Source organism: Andrographis paniculata, unplaced genomic scaffold, assembly GCF_009805555.1.
Source record: "Andrographis paniculata isolate CXL003 unplaced genomic scaffold, ASM980555v1 Contig77END, whole genome shotgun sequence".
In the NCBI taxonomy this organism is placed as follows: Eukaryota; Viridiplantae; Streptophyta; class Magnoliopsida; order Lamiales; family Acanthaceae; genus Andrographis; species Andrographis paniculata.
In genome coordinates, this window is record NW_026137614.1 from 4593923 (window position 1) to 4614786 (window position 20864).

The 20864-nt window shown below is 29.5% G+C and overlaps 3 protein-coding genes across 3 annotated transcripts; 2 read left to right on the forward strand and 1 right to left on the reverse strand.

The window, feature by feature from the left end:
* The first annotated feature begins 8809 nt into the window (after positions 1-8809).
* Positions 8810-14346, forward strand: LOC127266700 (transmembrane 9 superfamily member 5). The gene is made up of 7 exons (XM_051297053.1): positions 8810-9068; positions 10086-10126; positions 11030-11603; positions 11710-11838; positions 11934-12090; positions 12178-12662; positions 13858-14346. The coding sequence occupies exons 1-7, from the start codon at positions 8932-8934 to the stop codon at positions 14075-14077; spliced, it is 1743 nt and encodes a 580-aa protein (XP_051153010.1). The 5' UTR covers positions 8810-8931; the 3' UTR covers positions 14078-14346.
* Positions 14347-15179: 833 nt separating this feature from the next.
* LOC127239455 (cytochrome b-c1 complex subunit 9) lies at positions 15180-17470 on the reverse strand. Its single transcript, XM_051257619.1, has 3 exons — positions 17267-17470; positions 17025-17072; positions 15180-15544 (listed from the first exon to the last, which is right to left on the reverse strand). Exons 1-3 carry the CDS (start codon positions 17384-17386, stop codon positions 15494-15496), a joined length of 219 nt encoding a protein of 72 aa, XP_051113576.1. The 5' UTR covers positions 17387-17470; the 3' UTR covers positions 15180-15493.
* Positions 17471-17882: 412 nt separating this feature from the next.
* On the forward strand, positions 17883-20066 carry LOC127239424 (60S ribosomal protein L10a-1). Its single transcript, XM_051257563.1, has 6 exons — positions 17883-17970; positions 18117-18152; positions 18493-18712; positions 19228-19393; positions 19544-19749; positions 19859-20066. Exons 2-6 carry the CDS (start codon positions 18148-18150, stop codon positions 19910-19912), a joined length of 651 nt encoding a protein of 216 aa, XP_051113520.1. The 5' UTR covers positions 17883-17970; positions 18117-18147; the 3' UTR covers positions 19913-20066.
* Positions 20067-20864: the final 798 nt, after the last annotated feature.

A 20864-nucleotide genomic window follows, 5' to 3' on the forward strand; every position in this document is an offset into this window, starting at 1 on the left:
GGGGTGTCTTTTTCATACAAAAAGTAAAATATGTATATATATATATATCCCTTGTTGGATCGATGGATGGAGTGGTCTTTGTCTGGCTTTATTTGCTGATATATGATCGATCGATCTTGTTATTGTTCTTGGGAGAAAACTGTCTGATTATTCTGTTGGGATAAAATTCCATTGGGCTTTATGATATGATATTTTGCAGTTCAGTGTGAGTTTCGTAATTATTAGTAATAAAATTATTACTCCATTTTGTGTAATAATTAATTAATTTCTGCAACACTACTCAATCCATGGTACAGAAGATCTTGTCCTTTCAGAACCTGTCAGGCTTTTGTGGGGGCTTCCAGAGTCCAGACAATATTATATATATACTTTCGATCCAACTAATTTATTTCATTTAATTTATCCACGAATTTTTAAATATTATATAATTAATAAATAATTAAAAAAATTATAGTAAAATAGTTATGATTTAATAAAATATTAATTATAAATTAAAATTAAAATAATTAAATAATTTAATTAAAATAAAAAATTATAAATTATAAATTTTAACGTATAATTAGAGCATATAATTATATTTAAAAAATAATAAATTATATAGAATAAGCGAAAATAAAAAAAAATCTGACAAATAAGTGGATTGAAGTAGCATATAGGCTAAATTATGAAGCATATACTACAAAAATACAAATTTGGATATGTTTTTATTATTATTATTATTATTTGAAAAATTTTAATTTAGATTTTATATTAAAATAATATATAATAAAAATGTTCTATTTAAAATATATTGTTTTTAAAAAATGTATAATTAAAAAATGTATAATCCAAATACTAGAAATTTTGGGTTTTAGTAGTAAATATATATATATAGACCCAAAATATTTTATTGTGTTGATTTAATCGAGTTAATAAATCAATACAAAGCAATTAAAATTTCGTCATAAAATATACTCCCTTCGTCCCAAAACTAAGTATCCATTTGCTTTTTGGACATAGTTTTAGAAATATTAGTATTATATTGGGATATAGTAGGAATAAAGTATAAATGACTAAAATAACCTTATTAGTATGTGTGATATAAATGTAATGACATTTGTGTAATATATTATAAGTTGTAAGGGCATTTGTAATGTTAGGTAGAAAGTACAGTTACTAAAAAAGAAAATTGATACTTTGTTATGAGACAGACTAAAATGGAAAAATTAATACTTTGTTATGGGACGGATGGAGTATAATATATCACATTAATTTGAAATTATTAGTATTTCATCATAATACATATAACATATATTGTGTTGTTATATACTTTCTTCGTCCCAATACAATAGTCTTGATTATCATTTTTGTTCGTTCCAAAACAATAGTCTCATTTTTATAAATAACTATATCACTGTAAACTATCCTTAATTTTTTCATTATTATTACACAATTGCAACTATTTTTTACACTAATACACTCGCAAGGGTAAAAAAGTCTTTTGCCCGTACTTTTTACCCACTATCAATATTATATCAATACTTTTTAAATTCCATGTCAAATATAATCATACTATACTTTTGGGACGGAAGAAATATTATATTAATATTTGTTATTTTTTTATAGGTATTTGTTTATTACTATGCTACTGAAATCACAATATACTTTTCTGAAATTATTTTATATTTTCTATATTTAACTATATAATATGTTATAAAATATGTGTCAAATTATTATATGTTGAAATTTCATATAATTATATAATATGCTTTTAAATATATATTACATATTATATTAATATTTTTCAATTTCATCGTAAATATTGACTTATTGAATCAAATTAAGGTTATGTTTGTTTGACTAAATCAACACGATAATCGAAGTAATTTTATTGTTTTATTATGAAAAGTAAAAAATACATTACCATATTATTAAAATTTATATCCAATTTAAATAAGTTTAATTTATATATATATTAAAATAATAATACTACATTCGTCTCATTAAAAGTTGTCATTTTTTATTTTCGTTTATTTTAAAATAAGACTATATTATTTTTTAATTTAATAACTGTACTGCCTACCTAAAATAATAGATATTCTTTCAATTTTTAATATATTATACAAATATCATTATTTTATATTGCATAATACTAAGAGTAATTTTTAATTTTTTTATTATAATTTAATATAATATTAATATTAAAAAAATTGTGCAAAAAATAAAACACATGACACTGAGAAAGTATAAAAATAAAAAGAAAAAAAAAATTGTGGGGCCTTATGGAAGAAGCCACTGGAATCACTGACTCCTACTCCACTCTCTTTCTGTAACTGCCTGTATTTTCTTTGTGTTTATTTTTCTATTTAACAACTCCCTGGAGTCGAACTCCTGCTTAAAATCTAGTTGATTAATAGTAAAAATTTTGAATTGATATAGTTATATGATGTAATATAAATGGACATTGATACGGTATTTTGAATATAATATAAAAGATAAAAAAAGTAAATATTTAAATTGCTATTTTTAAGAATTTTTTTTTGAATAAATAGTGAAAATCTGCATAAATATCTCGATGGGTGTGTTTGTTTGGAGGTTTGGATTTTGAGTTAGGATTTAAATAGTAAAAATTTTGAATTTGAATAGTTGTATGATCCGATATAAATAGGTGTTTGATGTGATGTTTTGAATGTAAAATTGAATTTTAGTATAATATAAAAAATAAGTATTTGATTTGATATTTTTAAGGAAAATGAGATAGAGCAGTGGATTGAAAATCTAATCCCAAACAAACACACACTTACTGTTTTACCCTTGTAGGCAGTAATCAATGAAAGACTCAGGTTATATTTATTAATTTATTTATTTTCATATTTTTAAACACAGTTAATTTAAAAATTCCATGCTTGAATGAGATAGGGTTTACTTTTGGTGATTTATATATTTCTGCAGTTGACAACTCACAGCCCTTGAAAATTTTTAAAACATATATTTCTATTCAATCGAAATTAATATAATAATAAAAATTTTCAAATAAAATAAAATAATCACAAAATAAGAAAACCCACTTGTAAGAATTATTGCAATATTATTAATCCAAAATTTGAAATAGATTTGTTTGGTTTCATCCCTTTTGTTGAAGGGTCAACATCCAGTCCCTGTCAATCAACACTAACCCCCATCAAGATTCTAAGCTCCCGGAGCGATCCACGCCGTCCATTGCATGCAATCAACGGTGTTGATCATCCCAGGATCCGAGGTCCGGGTCCGGCCAAGAAACTGCCATATAACTAGTGGATTTCATTACATTCTTAAAATTAAATAAAAACCCACTAATTGTCATTAACATTTGGCGTTGTTTTCTTGCTACATAATGTCCTAATTAATATCCATTTTTTCTAAAAAAATAAAAGGCAACTAACACCCCTACCCTACCCCTACACCCTACCCTACCCCACCCCACCCCCACCCACTTAGTAAAAAAATAAAAATATTTGTTTCTATTATAGGCAATGGGTCATAAGTATCTATCATTGTAGAGGGACAATGTATTAGTTAGATTGTCCTATAAGTTTAGTGTTTAGGACAACATATACACACAAAATATGCACATTATACATATTTGTGAAATGGGTTTTTGGGGGGTCCATTATTATAATGATTTTGTAAGAAAAAAAAAAAAGTTGTGGGAATTATTGATGCACCAAATTTTATTTTATTTTAATTTTTATAGTTTTTATGGGGAATAAATGTTTGTTTGCATGTATGTACGTACCATATTTGCAATGGTGATATGTCCCCTACCAATTATTCTTCTTCTATTTTATCCTCTCTATTAATGATTGCTTTTATTGCAAAAATTTTGTTTGATGTACACCTTTGTTTACTTTCTATTATTTTGTAATTAATATTATTTTGAGTCACAACAACACAAGCAAAACAATTGTCCCGTAGATGACAAGGACAGACTTGTGACCGGGAGATCATAAGTTCAAACTTTAGATGCTTTCAGATTGTGCATATTACATGTGGTTCGTCAAATATAATATATTTTATCGGGTTTAATTTACAAATTATTAAATTTCACTGAAAAATTTAATCAGAATGCACTTAAAAAGTAGCGACGAAAAATTCTCATATCGTAAATATATACTCCCTCCGTCCCAATACAATAGTTTTCTTTACCATTTTTGTCCGTTCCAAAACAATAGTCTTATTTCCATAAATAATCATATCACCACAAAACTACCTTTATTGTTTCATTTTTATTATACAATTACCACTATTTTTTACACTAATACACTCACAAGGGCAAAAAAGTCTTTTATCCATATTTTTACCAACTACCAATATAATATCAATATTTCTTAAATATCATGCCTAACCCAATTAAAACTATATTTATGAGACGGGGGAGTATATCTTATCTTTCACGTATGATTCGCCTAGTGTGACAGCAGGTGCAGATTCCCACGTCATTAAAAAATCTAGTAATTGTACTTGTATATTGATTAAGTCTATATCATAGTGAGATAATATAGATTGGAATTTAATTTCGATACATATTTGTTAGGGACTTCCGTTTGCGAATATATAGATTAATGACTGTGTTTTTTCTAACAGTTCGAGCTTTTAGGTGAGTCGGACATTCTGCATCCAAAATGATATATTCATATGTTAAATTACATGGGAGATAATTTCTATACATGATCTATATACAGTCCTAAAATAATAAAAGTGTCGAATGGAGATTAAAAAAAATAAAAAATAGTTTATTCAATTAGATAAGATCTCATTAGTACAAATAGAGAATAAAAGGAATCCCTAATTATTCATACAATTCGATTTAGAAGAAAGAAGAAATAAATATTTCAAAACTATTTAAATATATTTAACGACTATGATTATATATTCATAATTTAGTAACATCAATATTTAATAAACCAAATTTAGTCATTAGTATAACCAATTAACAAATTAAATTACTAGCTAGTTCTAGTAACAACAATAAACTTTAAATTATTTAATGGCTATCCCAATTGTTTTTAAGGAAATATATTTTTATATATTTATCAATATACTTACAAAATAAAAAAAAAGTAAATTATCCAACAACCAACACAAATTTGATCTCTAATTTTTAAATAAATTTTACATATGATCCAAAAATATATTCATTAATTATCAAATTAGTCGTTATCTAAATATACTAGAGCTGGCAAAAACTAATCCGATACGACAACCCCCGACACGAAATAATTGGATTTTGGTCAAAGATTTTCAACCCGTTTATGTATACGGGTCGACACGAAATCGACAAGATAATAAACGGGTTGTGTTAGGGTTGTGGCTCTCAACTCGAACCCGACATGACAACCCGATTATAATATATTAATATTTATTAATATATTTATTATATATGTAAAATAATCATAATTTAATAATTTTTTCATAAATTAATTTAAACAAAGTTCAATTTTAAATAATTCAACTTAATTCACGCTCAAACCAATAAAAATTAACATAACACGACAAAAAAATAATTTAATTTGAATCAAGAATTTCGACTTAAATATACATATGGGTCAACACGGTCAACCCGAACCCGACACGATAATAAACGGGTCGGATTATGGTGGAGTAATTTAACCCGTTTAAAGTATTCAATCCGACACGAATCGACTCATTGCCGGCTCTAAAATATACACACATGTACGTATAATTTATAGTTTATTTATTTGTGTGTTTTTAATTATTATTCATATTTTTAAAAAAATTAAATAGAAAAAAAAATGAACAAAAATACGCGTGGAATAATTTTTATTTTTATTTTTAAAGTTCCAATAGAAATTAATTTGTAGAATGATTAGGTTCATAAATGCATTCCTAAGATGCTTATGAAGTAGCTTGTTTGACTTTAGTACATAGTTTCTTTTTTTTAATAAATATTGTTGTCAATGGTCAACTATACCTGAAAATTTATTAAGCATTTGAATAAGTCTCCTAAACCAATAGGGATTAGGCAACTTAACTTTCTTGCCATAATTAAATACACAAATTAACATTAGTTGTTATGATTAATGCCATTTTGACCCATTCAATTTTTATTTTTTTTGGTGCTATTCTAAATCATTTCTTAATTTTTAATGGTGATTGTAAATTATTTTTAAGGTATTAATTATTGGGGGAATAATATATATATTTTTTAATTTTTTTATTTGAAATGAAAAATCATTATATTATTTGGTTTATAGAATTCTAGATAATATATATATATATAATAATAATAAAATATCACATCAAAATATTGTCTAAATTAAAAATCAAATAAAAATAATACTTTTTTTATTTGTAAAATTATATATACTTTTTATTAGATTATTTTCTTCAAACTTATGTTTATATTATAAACAACAAATATTTTTCTAGTCACTTAAATATTATTCATATTTTACCACATAATAATAATAATTTTAGGCTAAATAGCACAAAATCTACCCGTAATTTCATGAAATTACGCCAAATCCCCTATAATTCTAAAATTGCGTCAAACTCCCTCGTAGTTTCATAAACTCCGCGTCTAACCCCCTAAATGCGCACAAATTAAAAATAAATTTTAAAATCTCAATTTCTAAACCCCTCAAATTATAAATATATTCATTTTTCTTGTATTTAGTCTCAAAAAAATACTAAATATACTAAAAAATAGTTATTTTTATCAGGTTTTAAGAGTTTATTTTTACTGTTTTTTTATGCTAAATATAAGAAAAATATATATATATTTTTAATTTTAGAGGTTTAGAAATTAAGATTCTAAAATTTATTTACAGTTTGGGTGCATTTAGGTCAAATACTATTAAATAAGGACCGTCGAGGGGTTAAACGCAGAGTTTATGAAACCATAAGGGAGTTTGACGCAATTTAAAAAATACAGAAAATTTGACGCAATTTCGTGAAACCACCGGTGAATTTTGTGCAATTTAGCTATAATTTTATTAATATCATTATATTATACATATATTATCAATTAAATACTAATAATTCTTAATGAAAATTTCAAATCCCACATAACTTTTCCTTTTATAATTTATATTATCTCTCTCCCATATAATTGTCTTTTTGTTTTTTAAAAAATAGTTACATATATTAATCCCATTTTAAATATCATCAATTATAATTTTCTTAATACTAATTAATTAATTTAATTATCTTTAATCTTAATTTATCACTAAATATCATCATTTTATAAGTTTATTTTTCTATAATTAACATAAATTGATTTTATAGAAGATATAGAGTTTTAAATGTAGATTACTAAATTATTAATAATAAGTCATCATATTATTTTATTATTTTTTATATGAGTAGTATTGTTGGTATTTTAAATTAGCATTATATTTCAATAACATATATACAATATATATTATTTTATAAATAATAAAATTTTATATAATACAAAATAAATAAATAAAATTATATTTATTTATCTATCACTGCCATAAATTAGTTTTATAAGAAAATAGAGAATTTTAAAGATAAATACAAATATTTATTAGTTAAAAAAATATATAGATTTAAAAGTGATTTTGAACTAACTATACGTGTAAGATGTTAGAAATTTAATTTAATTAATTTTTATTTATTAATTGTGTTTAATATCAATAAATTTATCAAAAATATAAACAGACGTAAGCTTTTGTGGAATAAAAAAAAAAGGAAAAATGATCTAAGATGATATATTTTTATTAAAAATGATATAAAATATTACTCATTCCGTCCCAATACAATAGTATTGTTTACCATTTTTGTCTGTCTCAAAACAATAGTTTCATTTTCATAAATAATCATATCACTATAAAATTATCCATACTTTTTCATTATTATTATTACACAATTGCCACTATTTTTTACACTAATATACTCACAAGGACAAAAAAATCATTTATCCTTACTTTTTACCAACTAACAATGTAATATCAATACTTCTTAAATCCGTGCCCAACCTAATAAGATTATACTTTTGGGACGGATAGAGTATATAATTTGAAATTTAAACCAAACACATTCCAAACTTTAGATGTTTTCTTTTAAAGATTAATTAATTAGCATTTTTGTTTTAATTTTAAGTTTAAACATTTAATGTAATATTTTACATAAAAGAAAAAAATTATTTTTATTGAAAAATATATAATTATATAATAAAAAATTAAAATTAAATTTACATAGTGCGCTATTCAATAAAATCATATACTAAATATAGGTTTTAAACATCACCTTACTATTTTTATGTGACAAAACCTTACCAATCCTAATTATAGATCACACTTGCATGAAAATGACATTTTTTTTTTCATTTTATATTTATTTTTTTATAGTCAAATTAATATAAAATTCACATTTAATTTTATTATTTTTATCATTTTATCGGGACACAATTTTTTTTTTGTTTCACTCCCTAATTAAGTAAAAAATATATATTTATTTTTATTCTTTATCAATTTAAATGAACTATTTTATTTTCTATTTCCATTTTAGCTATCTAATTTTTCATAAAAAAAAATATATATTACATTCAATAGATTATTATTAACTTTTTTTTATCAAAATATCATTTCACCTCAAAATTTTTATAATAAAAATTAAAACATAAAAGAATACACACAACAAATAATACATACCAATTTTTGAATAAAAATATATTTGTGAAAAAAATAAAAAATAAAATATATCATACAGGAAAATGTGGGTCTTGTATTGTACATGAAATTGTATTGGCCTATTGGACCTTATTTAATTAGGCCCAATAAAAAGTGCTTATTGTCCTCCGTACGGAAATTGCCGGGAATAAAACCCCGCCGTTGACCGTCCGACGCCGGAGTTAAACCTCCGCCGTCGCGCAGTCGGTTCCTTCAAAATTTCCTCCATTGAAGATTTGAAATCAGCTGATTGCAGATGAAGATCGTTAAAACGCTTTATGTTTCTAGCTTGCTACTACTGCTGTCGAAAGTTCTTCACTGCGCCGATTCTTACAATGTAGGAGATCCCGTCCCGTTTTTCGTCAACAAAATTGGACCTCTCCATAATCCTAGGTAATACTTTTGATTATTTTTTGTTTGGTATGCTCCTCAAGAAGGATTGGATTCTGTGAATTTTGGTAGCAATTTGGTTCTGTAGTCTGGGGATTGCTCGGGTTTGGTGCACCGTTTGGTTTCAGCAACTTGATTCTGCATATAGTGTTCAATTTGAATTTATTTTCGATTAATTAGGACATGGTTATCACAAGGAATCATGGCTCAACGTAGTCAAACATCACTCACACGAATGAAAAAGTGCCCTCTACAATTAAGCTAGATGAGGAACAATCGAAATTCGACTCATAGAATTGTTACTATGGTTTATAAATTAACACTCATGGTTAATTACACATGAGGATCAATTGTATTTAGAACATTTCTGTTAAAAGATGAGCCATTGTGATTGTGTTCCTATGTTTTGTCAAGTGCTTGCAAGCTCTAAAGCTCAAAAAAACAAAGATATTTTCATGTTTCGGCTTGGATAAAGGTAATGTAAGGTTGTTTGCAAATTTGTTTGTAGCTGTTAACCAATCAAAATTACAAATTTCAGCTCGAAGGAGGAAGCTGTATAGTGCATCTAGCAACTTCTTGATATTTCACATTAAACAAGTTTTGAAGAGGTTAATCTGTAGTTGAATTATATATATTCGTTAGCACATAGTAATTTATCTTTCTGATGTCATTAAAGATTTATTTCTTCTAATAATGACTCTATCTGCAAACATTTTAATTGAAGAGTAGGAATGTTTGCAAACGGTGGCATCATATTGAAGGCATCTATTTCTTATCATTAATTAATATTGTATCCTTTACCGGAGCATCTTCAGTAGTAGGCGGCTGAAATTTTCATATTGCGGCATTCATTTGTTCATGCTCTTTTGTTTTGATATTGGTCTAGAGAAAGAAAAAAAATAAATCTAGACTGCAAGTTCTTCATCAATAATTGTTGTGATGGACATATGCCAATCTTTCTCTGGAAGCCCTCCTTCTGTTCATTATTCTAATCTATTTTCATTTATTTCAATTTTGCAGTGAAACATACCAATATTATGAGTTGCCTTTCTGCCATCCAGGTGGGGAGTGAACTTGCACAAATTCTTTGAGTTATCCCTCAAACTTTATTGAAGCATGCTTTGAACTATCATTTTCTCTTTTGATGTGATGTTTGTTATGTGTAATCATTGTGTATTAGTCGATATATGCATAAAATATCACCAATGCTACCGTAGCCTATACCCAAATTTAATTATAGATGCTATTTGGTTGCATTTGTGTTAAATGATGTCCTGTCTTCTTTAATCTTTTTTTTTTTTTTCCTTTTGAGTTAGTAAGATTGAAACTATATTTATGTATATAATTTAAAGTTTCACTTTTTTATGTTTGTAATCCATCTGATGTTGTTTTATGATTGAATCGTGCTAGAGGACTTGGATAATCAAGAATTTTGTGTTGTGTAAGTTGATATTTATTAAAATGGGAATGTTTATGTGTGTATAATTTGAAATGTTGAACTAAACACATGTAATTGTTTGTTAATGATTGAATTACAAATATTATAGTAAGAACAAGGAAAGAAAGTAATTATGGTTGTTCAAATTTTAGGGAGTAGAAAAGATAGCAAATGTTAACAAAAACAAAGCAACAATATTCCGGTAAACTGATCACATGGAAATTGGTGTTATGTTGTTGCAATAGTAATGAATAAGCCATTTAGTTGTTTGGTTACGTGTAATGGCTTTGGGATTTTTAAGTCATTGTTCTAATGGCATTTATCCAAATAATAGAGCCTGTATTTTAATTGACTTGATTTTTCATAACATGATTGTGCAACATAACCAGCATTTTCTCAGAGGGAATTTTATATGTTTCTTCTTGTAAACCTTATATTAGTTATGGATGATTCTGTTATACGGTACCTGTGTAAATTTGAAATGCCCTTTATAAAGCTTTTCCTTATCTTCTGAATTTGTTGGCAGGCCGAGTTCTTGAAAAGAAAGAAAGCTTCGGGGAGCTTTTAAATGGTGATCGGATGGCAAATGCTCTGTACAAGTTGGAATTTGCAGTGAACAAAACTGGCGAAAATCTGTGTCACAAAAAGCTTAGTAAGGATGATGTCGCGAAATTCAGAGATGCTATAAAGAAAGATTATTACTTCCAGATGTATTATGACGAGCTTCCCCTGTGGGCATTCATTGGAAAAGTTGAAGATGACAATACAGGACCTAAGTATTTTCTATTCACCCATGTTAACTTTTATGCTCTTTACAACGGGAATCATGTCATTGAAATCCATGCCTTGAGCGACCCAAATCGCGCCGTAGATGTAACAGAAGATGCTGCTCTTGAAGTTGAGTTTTCTTATTCTGTGTTTTGGAGTGAAACCTCGACACCATATATGAATAGAATGGCGAGATACTCGAGGGCGTCCTTACATCCTGTCCTCCAAAAGATTCATTGGTACTCGTTTGCTAATTCAATCATCACTGTCATTCTGCTCACGGGTCTTCTTACCATGCTCTTCACGCGGCATCTCAAGAATGATTTAAGAAAGTAATTTTCTGTGCTGCTTTTACTGTATCATTGCAGTCGAATCATCGTTTTTATAATTCTAAACTTGGTTGTTCATTGTTTTTTTTTTTTTGTTTTTTTTTTTCAGATGGTCGATTGGTGATGAAGAGGAGGATGAGGTTGGTCGTAAATACAATTCTGTGCACGCTTTAGTATGCCCGAAAAACATCCCATTATTCTCTGCAGTTATGGGTTGCGGCACACAGCTGTTGACCTTGTAAGCTGTTGTTTTTTACTTTCTCAATGAATATGCCAATGCTTATTACCGTTGAATTAACTGTTAAATATCTTTGTAATTGGCTCGTTCCACAGGGTTATCCTCTTATTTTTTCTCGCATTGCTCGGAGCCATCTATCCTTACAGCCATGGCTTAATCTCGACGTATACATTCACATCTTACATTCTTACATCTGCAATTGCTGGCTATACATCTGCATCCTTTTGCAGCCAACACGCCGAGACTGGTTGGGTAGTGATTCTTTATCTTTTACTCATAATTTGTTTTCATTTACTTTTTGCTACTCAATCTACAAATTATGAATAAAATTTTATGCAGAAATGGAGCGCCGTCTTATCAGGAATGCTCTTTATAGTTCCTTTTACAGTTGCAGCGTTCTTCCTCAACACACTGGCTACATATTTCGGAGTTACTTCAGCACTTCCTCTCGGAACAATATTTTTAATTCTTCTCATTTACTTCTTCGTCGCCTTGCCATTACTTGTCTTTGGTGGAGTGATTGGACACCGCCACAAATCTGATCTGCACGTGCCGCCTGTCGCCAAGAAATATGCAAAAGAGGTTCCCTCGCTCGCCTGGTACCGTAAAACTCCAGCCCAAATGTTCATTGGAGGGCTTTTACCTTTCAGTGTCGTTGTCATGCAGCTGCACAACTTATGCAGTACCATATGGGGATACAAAGTCTACACCTCTCCCGGGATTTTGTTCGGTACATTCACAGCTCTTGTTGCGACCACGGCCTTATTGAGCATTTGCTTGACGTATTTTCAGTTAGCCGGAGACAACCACGACTGGTGGTGGAGGTATGCTCCCTCCCTCCTACTGTTTCGTTTAGATAGAAATTTTGAAAATTTTTGAATATAATATTTCCTTCGTCCAGCTAAAAAGTACTCCCTCCGTCCCAGCTAAATTGACCTATTTAGCTTAGGGACGGAGTTTTAGGTATTGTGTAATTAGTAAGTAATTAAAAAGTGTATTAGTAAAAATAATTATGATTTAATAAAACTAATTATCGATTAACATTATGACTAAATAGTTAATTAAAATAAATAAATAAATAAATAGATATGAAATTTGAAATGTAATTAATATATAATTATATTTAAAAAAAAAGAAAGGACAAATTAGGTGAGACGGACGAAAATAGAAATATGAGACAAATTAGGGGGAACGGAGGGAGTATATATATTTACTTTTTGACGAGTATTTTAATTGCAGTGAATAGTTAAAAATAGTATAAAGATAATAGTGTAATACTATTTTTAGAAAAAAGGAAGTATTTTTGAAATTGTCCGAATCAAAATATGTATACTTTGTTCGTGGACTACGGAGGAGTATAAATATGGGTATTTGATGTGATATATATAATTTTAAAAAAATTACTTTGATAAATAGTACTCTTTCCGTTCCGATACAATAGTCTTGTTCACTATTTTTGTCCGTCCCAAAACAATAATCTTATTTCCATAAATAACCATATCACCATCAAACTACCGTACTTTTTCATTTTTATTACATAATTGTCACTGCTTTTTACACTAATACCCTGACAAGGACAAAGAAGTCTTTTATCCATACTTTTTACCAACTGCCTATGTAATATTAATATTCCTTAAATCTCGTACCGAACCCAATTAAGATTATAATACTGGGACGGAGGGAGTAGTATAAAAAGTTTCAAAAGTATCTACGTAAACAGAATTTGACAATGCCCTCTTTTGACCTGATTGGATGCCTTGTTGAGCATTTGTTTAGAATTTTGGAAATGGTAAAAAATTTGGATATTCGACATAATGTTTCTAGAGAAAAATTGTATTTGATATGATTTTTTTTTATTACTATTGATAAATAGCGTCAAAAGTTCTAAAAGTATCTATAGAAACAACATAATCTAAGTGTTTTGCTGCTTATATTTTATGTTATCATAATTACTCGCCCATTTCATTTTGACGACGCCCTCTTTTGATCTGATTGGATCGCCTTTTCAATGTAATTCAGGTCTATATTATCCGGGGGCTCGACCGGGATATTCATGTTTGCCTACTGCATATACTTTTACCTGAAGTCATCGGATATGCGCGGCGCGCTGCAGGCATCCTTCTTTCTTGTATACAGCGGTTGCTTGTGCTATGCATTCTTCTTGATGCTCGGAACTGTGAGCTTTCAGGCGTCGTTGCTGTTTGTCCGGCGCCTATGCCGCGCCGGTAAGAACGAATGAGGTTGTTGTCTTATGATGTCCTGCCACCCATCCGCAGGTACGCTATACACACTCACTTTTATTCTACTAATTTTTTGTTTGTCACTTTTTTGTCCTAATACATGCTAGAATGATTGAAAACGGGGTTTCCAATTGTACTAAAAAAATGTTTGGTTGATCCATTTTTCTCTGGAAAAATACACTCCATTTTCTCATGTATTTGGGTTTAGGTCACATCCTCTTTGCTAGAGCATGGAATTGGTCTTAGGGGTTATGTATAGGAGTCTAATGCTGTGTTTTGAATTAAAAATTTAATCTTTAATATAATATTAGTATTTTTTTTTTTTGAAAAAAAAAAATGATGAATTGCACAAGATCAAGGCCAAACCTACCAAAATAACAGATAAAAGTGCTTGTGGTTTGAGTGGTTTTATGTTTGTTTTTGGTGTCAAATCACAAATAATAAAAATGGAAGAACTTCAGATCAGAAATTTCAAAGTTCTGCAGAAAAATGTCAAAAATAACAAAAAATTAAATATTTAATATACTAGTTTTTTTAAAATAAAAAATAAAAAATCATATATATAGTATATATATATTTTTAAAGTGTTTATAAATAACAACGGACACTCTTTATAAATATTATTAGTTATGATATTATTATATTATTTTTTTGTATAATTAATAATATTTATATTTTTAAAGTACATTTAATATATATAATTGCAAAAATTAAAATATATATTTAAATATTTAAAAAAATTATATAGCCATTACAAAATATATGCAATATGACCCTACTCATTTATATGTTATATAGTTAATTAAGTTATTAGTTAATTAGTTTATTTATATTTGTTAAATATATTTTGATTTAATAATTTTTACTAAAAATAGAAAAATATCAATTCACAGAAACAATTGAATAGTGACAAAGAAAATATTATAATTACACTGGCTATAGACTTTTAGGAAGTAGTATTTTTAATATAAAATAAAAATCAAATACACTCTAAATAATTTTTTTTTTTTTTTTAACCAAAAATACAGACCTTAAATATTTGATTTGATAGTTTCAAATAAACAAATTCTTTATATATATATTGAAAGACCAAGAAGGAACTTAACCAAAGCATACCCTTCCATTCTCGTCATCATCTAAATTTAGAACATACAAAGGGTAATTATTGACTGACTGGATAGAACATTTCATCTGGTGGAGTAGAAAATGATGTCCAGAAAGTGTTGAAATCAGTTCACTGTGAAGGTAAAAAGAAAAGCTGCAAGAGAACATTCATCTGTTCTTTGCAGTCTAAAGGGTTAAAAATAACATCAAACTCACAGTAAAAAGAAGAAGCTAACGTAACAATTATTCAACAAACACCAAAATGTGTCTTCTGTCGAGACGAGTAGACAACGAAGGCGCAAATGCTCGCTTCATTCTTCAGATTGTCTCTGCCCCAAAACTGGAATATCCTCATAGCGCTTCTGTAGTGTTAAAAACTTATTAACAACACGGATTATTATGGATGGATGACTTTAGCACACGTGACTGTGTGTAAGGAAAAACAGTACACATAATGAAGCTCGAGATTTAAGCTATGGAGAATGTAAGGATTGGTAAAGAAGAAACTACAGGTTTATGATGTGTTGCATAATTGATTGTGTTTTTTTTTTTTTTTTTTTTTTAATGCTTCATTCAATTAAATCATACTACCTTCGTCATCGCCTTTGTATTTTACAAAGGGAATGGAATGCATAATTAAATTATACTCTCACCGTGCTCTAAAGATCACATTTACTTCTTGCGTGTTGATATTTGAATATTAATTATTATATCAAAACGTGGTACAAATTAACAAAAAAAGGCCAAAAATACTTCTATTACTGTCTTATAATATTAATATAATGACATTTGTACAAAAAATTATACAAATATAAGGATATTTTAACGTTAAATACAATGACACAAAAAAGCTAAATATAACCCTTAAGAGGCGGACAAAGAAAGTATTTTTTTTTATGCCCAATTCAACACAATGGAAGGTAAAATTATTATGTGCTAATCTCAATGACAACCCAATAACTGCTAAAACTTGTAAAAGGATAATCAGGAAAAGTTTCATAAATTATCAAAAAAAACTTTCAACAATATAGATTCAAATACTATACATGTCATCACATAGAAGATCACAAATCAATGCAACAAAGAATGAATAAGCTCGAACAAACTTTGATTTTGCACAGAAAAGGATAGCCATCAAACCATTTTGCTTCATTACCCTGTATCTTAATAGTAGTCATTTAAGCTTATCTAGCCATTGACTCGAACCTCATTCTATAGATTTTATAATCCGAACCGTCTAATTTGACAAACACATGCTACTTCAAACATTCACACACTATGCAATTAGAAACATGCTAAGACAAGTAGTAACAAACAAATAACACCAAACAAAGATAACACCTCTTGATTTCAGAAGTCGAAAGAAAACACAAGAAACTGGCCGAAGCATCCCATGTAAGCCGTGTAAGCATACCCAACAAAACAAAACCCTAGGTGACATCTCAATCCTTAGTATCTAATTCAATTAATAAGATGGGAGGATGCTATATACTACAAAACATTCAGATAATTGTATGATTAGCTTATAATCCCTAATATTAGTTTGATAATACAAACTTTAGTACAAATATTATTATGGATCAATCCCGGGTTTTGATCTATTAAAGTAAACGCTTGATTAGGTGGGATACAATAATATTATACACACTAATTAACCAAACTAAAACACATCCCAAATGAATCGATCTCTACCCTTTCCAACAGTATAGAGCAGATTTTGAATTGTGCAATATGAAGCAAGAATCTCACGCATGAATCGGTTGAAGAAAATAGCATACCACAGTACTAACCATAAATGATCAAAAAAAGTTACTCAATAATGAACAAAGATTGAGAAAATACCCCAACATTGACGTGCTCCCATAGGGCATGAACGCCGCGATCCACAACCTGAAACCAAAAACGCAGAAATAGATATATCCATGAAACCAAAATTTAAATAGGTAACCAAAAAATTTCTCCCCGTTTCCCATGGCACATCACAAAAATGTCTCAGATCCAACAAAGAGTACGAAAACTAGAACACAGGCACGCCGATAAATCAACCAAAACATCGAAAACAAAAGTAAAAATTCGATACAGACCCGTTCCCCAACGAAGGCGCCGACGACGACGAACGTAACAAGGACAGGCGTCCGGCGCATAAACACTCTGTACAAGCCTTCCCATACGCCGCCGCCGCTTCTCCTAGCTGCCGATTCCATTTCCGATCCCAAAAAAGAACTTGTTCGAATCTGCCAATCTCGCGTGAGGAATGAGAAATGGGAGACGGCGAGGCTGCGCACAATCGATTTATCCCTCGATACTTTTCAACCCGGAATTTCAGCGTGGTTGTTAGATGACCCGACCCGGCATAGATCCGACCCGAGTACGCAATCTGGTTAGGCCCATTTTAAAAAGGCCGATATTATTTGGGTCAACAAATTACACTACTGAGCTCCAATTAGTCCTATTTGGGCCTACAAGAAAGACCCATTTACGCTCTAGGGTTACTAGTGAGAGTATCTCTACTACAATTTTCAACCCGGAACGTCAGCGACGTTGCTAGATGGCCCGACCCTCCGTCGATCCGACCCGGAAACGCAATCTGGTTAGGTCCATTAAAAAAGGCCGATATGATTGGGCCTAGAAAATACACTGTTTAGGCCCAGATGGTTTGTTTTGGCCCATAACAAGGCCCATTTAAGTTCTAGGGTTTTTAGTGAGTGTATATCTCTATGTTATAGTTCATCAAGTGCCTCCCGTCGTCTCATTCTCTGCAAACCCTAATCCGGGGATTTCTCTTCAGGTACCTCTCTCTGTCTGATATTTTCTACGCCGTGCTTCTTTCGATGTATGTGTGCGGGAGATGTGTTTGTTTTTCGTTCTTGAAACTAGCGTTTGGATGCGTACTTGCTGATAGATTCGATTTAATTTTTTTGTGGTTTGAATCAGGAGCGTGCTGGGAGAGAGAGGATCTTGAACCATGAGGTAAGGGTAAATTTGATGTATTTTGGATGATTATGTTAATGTAATTAATTGGATTGATTTTCATCGGTATTAGAGTTTTTGAGCTATTATCTATACATTAATAGTGTGTGGATGCTATTCTCTGCAACGCCTTCGGTTTTCGATTCTAACGAGATGATGTGTAAATTGCTTGGCGCTTTTTTTGGTTTTAATATGATCTTTTTCAGTATCTATCGTTCATTTGATGTATGTGTGTTGGGAGACGCTGTGCGTTAAATGGATTCATAATTGCCCAAGGAAAAAAAGAAAAAAGAAAAAAAACACAGCTTATAGTTGTAATCTGTTTGTAATATTCCTGCAGTAAGCTTCAGAGTGATGCCTTGAGAGAAGCAATCTCTGTGATTGTTTCGGACTCAAAGGAGAAGAAACGCAATTTCACGGAGACAGTTGAGCTCCAGATTGGGCTCAAGAACTATGATCCCCAGAAGGACAAACGTTTCAGTGGCTCAGTCAAATTGCCCCACATTCCTAGGCCGAAAATGAAGATATGCATGCTTGGTGATGCCCAACATGTTGAAGAGGTATATAACTCATCCATGTTAAATTGTTAACAGAGGCCCAAAATCGAAAAAAAATTGATTACGCTTTATGTTCTATACAGGATGATATTATTTAATTTTTACTGTGCAATTCATGTTTGTCTAACGCGATAAAAATAAGCAATTTTTATGATCATTGTTTCTGTTATCTACTGACTCTCAACAAGTATGGAAAAGCTTATTTCTGGAGTGTATATCATGAAATATGCTTGATTTTTCTTTATTTATATTGAAATGTTTACATAATCGGCTTTATGTTGTGCTACAAACAACCTTAATTTGGTTGGCTTTTTTAGATCTTCCCGAGCACTTGCGTTAGCCAACTCGTGTGAATATATTGTACAATCTTTTTTCCTTAAAATTTTGTTTCTGTAACTATTTTAGTAACTACTTGGGTAAGATGCTATTGGAAACAACTTTTTTATTAGACTGTCTAAATAGTCGTGTATCAAGAATCAGTTTGAAATTTCTCTTATGGTTTTCGATTCTTTCTGCAGGCTGAAAAGATTGGGCTCGAGTCCATGGATGTGGAGGCTCTAAAGAAGCTGAACAAAAACAAGAAGTTGGTGAAGAAGCTTGCGAAGAAGTATCATGCTTTCTTAGCATCAGAAGCTGTTATCAAGCAGATTCCCCGTCTCCTCGGACCTGGTCTGAACAAGGCAGGCAAGTACCCTGTCTTAAGCAGCTCCATTCCCTACAATAGCATAGTGTTTAAATTTTGATAGAATCTTTTTCTCTCGCCATTATCATACATGTTCTGGATTGCAATGATGACGAATAATGTCTGCTTATACTGTTTATTTGACGATGCAGGCAAGTTCCCAACACTTGTGACCCACCAGGAATCTCTCGAATCCAAGGTGAATGAGACCAAGGCTACCGTGAAGTTCCAATTGAAAAAGGTTCTTTGCATGGGTGTTGCTGTGGGAAACCTTTCGATGGAGGAGAAACAGATTTTCCAGAACGTTCAAATGAGTGTCAACTTCTTAGTTTCACTTTTGAAGAAGAATTGGCAGAATGTGAGTCGTCCGTCCATCTATATCTATATTCTTAATTCAATCTTGCTGCTATTAACATAGTTCTCGATCATCTAATGGTCACTCTTTGTTTTCGATTTGTTTGCATCAGGTGAGGTGCTTGTACTTGAAGAGCACAATGGGACGACCCCAGCGCATTTTCTAAAGGGTTTATTCTCTTTTTCGATTTGAAGTGAAAACAATGTGATGCCTGTTTTTAGGTTTTGTATGTTTGGATTGGATCATCGACTTCATTATTTATTCCCGTGTTTCAGATGCTTTGATTTGCTCTTTGAATGCATGCCGAATTTTGCTGTTTATTGTTCTTATTGTTACTGTTTAGCTGCTCTGCTGGTTGCAAAATATTTTTACTTAATTCTCTGTTCTATCATTCTATGGTTGGCTTAGTTGTGTTTTTGGGAGTATTTTAGGATTTTGGAAATAATATTTTAGTTGAAATAGGTTTTTGATCTGGTTTTAGATGTTTTAAATGCAAAATGTGTTTGGTATATGTTAATTTTGTTATATATTTGATTGGTGTTGTTTTGAAATTAATTTAAAATAGAGTGTTAGGTTTATAAATTTGTTCACTTAGAGGTGTCAATTTGTATTTTCGGGATGTGTTTGTGTTTGGTTGAGTTATGGGTGAAATGCTTTTGAATCGGGTTTAGATCATCTTGTATCAGGTGATCCGAAACCTTTTGGTACAAAACAGATCCAATTTACTTAGGGTGTGTTTGTTTGGGGGATTGGATTGGATTTACACTGTACATCTAATCTTTTTTTCCAAAAAATATCAAATCAAACACCTCTTTTTTAATTTTTTATATCATATTAAAAAATAATTTTACATTCAAAACATTACATCAAACAACTATTTATATTATATTATACAACTGTTTAAATTTAAAATTTTTACTATTCAAATTTTAAACTTAAAATCCATATCCCAAACAAACACACCCTTAGAAGAATTCAATTTTAATTTTATTTTTTATATTATTTTATATTTAATATAATATAAATATTATTAATTAAAATAGCAATAATATAATTTTAATTAGATTTTGCATTCTTTTTATTGAAAATAGTAAAATTATATTTTCAAATTGTGATTT

Bases quoted from the DNA above. Each gene is read 5' to 3' on its own strand.
- LOC127266700 (XM_051297053.1), top strand. From the start codon at position 8,932: ATGAAGATCGTTAAAACGCTTTATGTTTCTAGCTTGCTACTACTGCTG. The intron at 10,127-11,029 runs GTGGGGAGTGAA...ATTTGTTGGCAG, and splicing joins GTTGCCTTTCTGCCATCCAG to GCCGAGTTCTTGAAAAGAAA. The intron at 12,663-13,857 runs GTATGCTCCCTC...AATGTAATTCAG, and splicing joins AACCACGACTGGTGGTGGAG to GTCTATATTATCCGGGGGCT.
- LOC127239424 (XM_051257563.1), top strand. The intron at 18,713-19,227 runs GTATATAACTCA...TTCTTTCTGCAG, and splicing joins ATGCCCAACATGTTGAAGAG to GCTGAAAAGATTGGGCTCGA. The intron at 19,750-19,858 runs GTGAGTCGTCCG...TGTTTGCATCAG, and splicing joins TGAAGAAGAATTGGCAGAAT to GTGAGGTGCTTGTACTTGAA.
- LOC127239455 (XM_051257619.1), bottom strand. From the start codon at position 17,386: ATGGAATCGGCAGCTAGGAGAAGCGGCGGCGGCGTATGGGAAGGCTTG. The intron at 17,073-17,266 runs GTCTGTATCGAA...TTTTGGTTTCAG, and splicing joins GCGCCTTCGTTGGGGAACGG to GTTGTGGATCGCGGCGTTCA. The intron at 15,545-17,024 runs GTATTTTCTCAA...TTAACACTACAG, and splicing joins GGGAGCACGTCAATGTTGGG to AAGCGCTATGAGGATATTCC.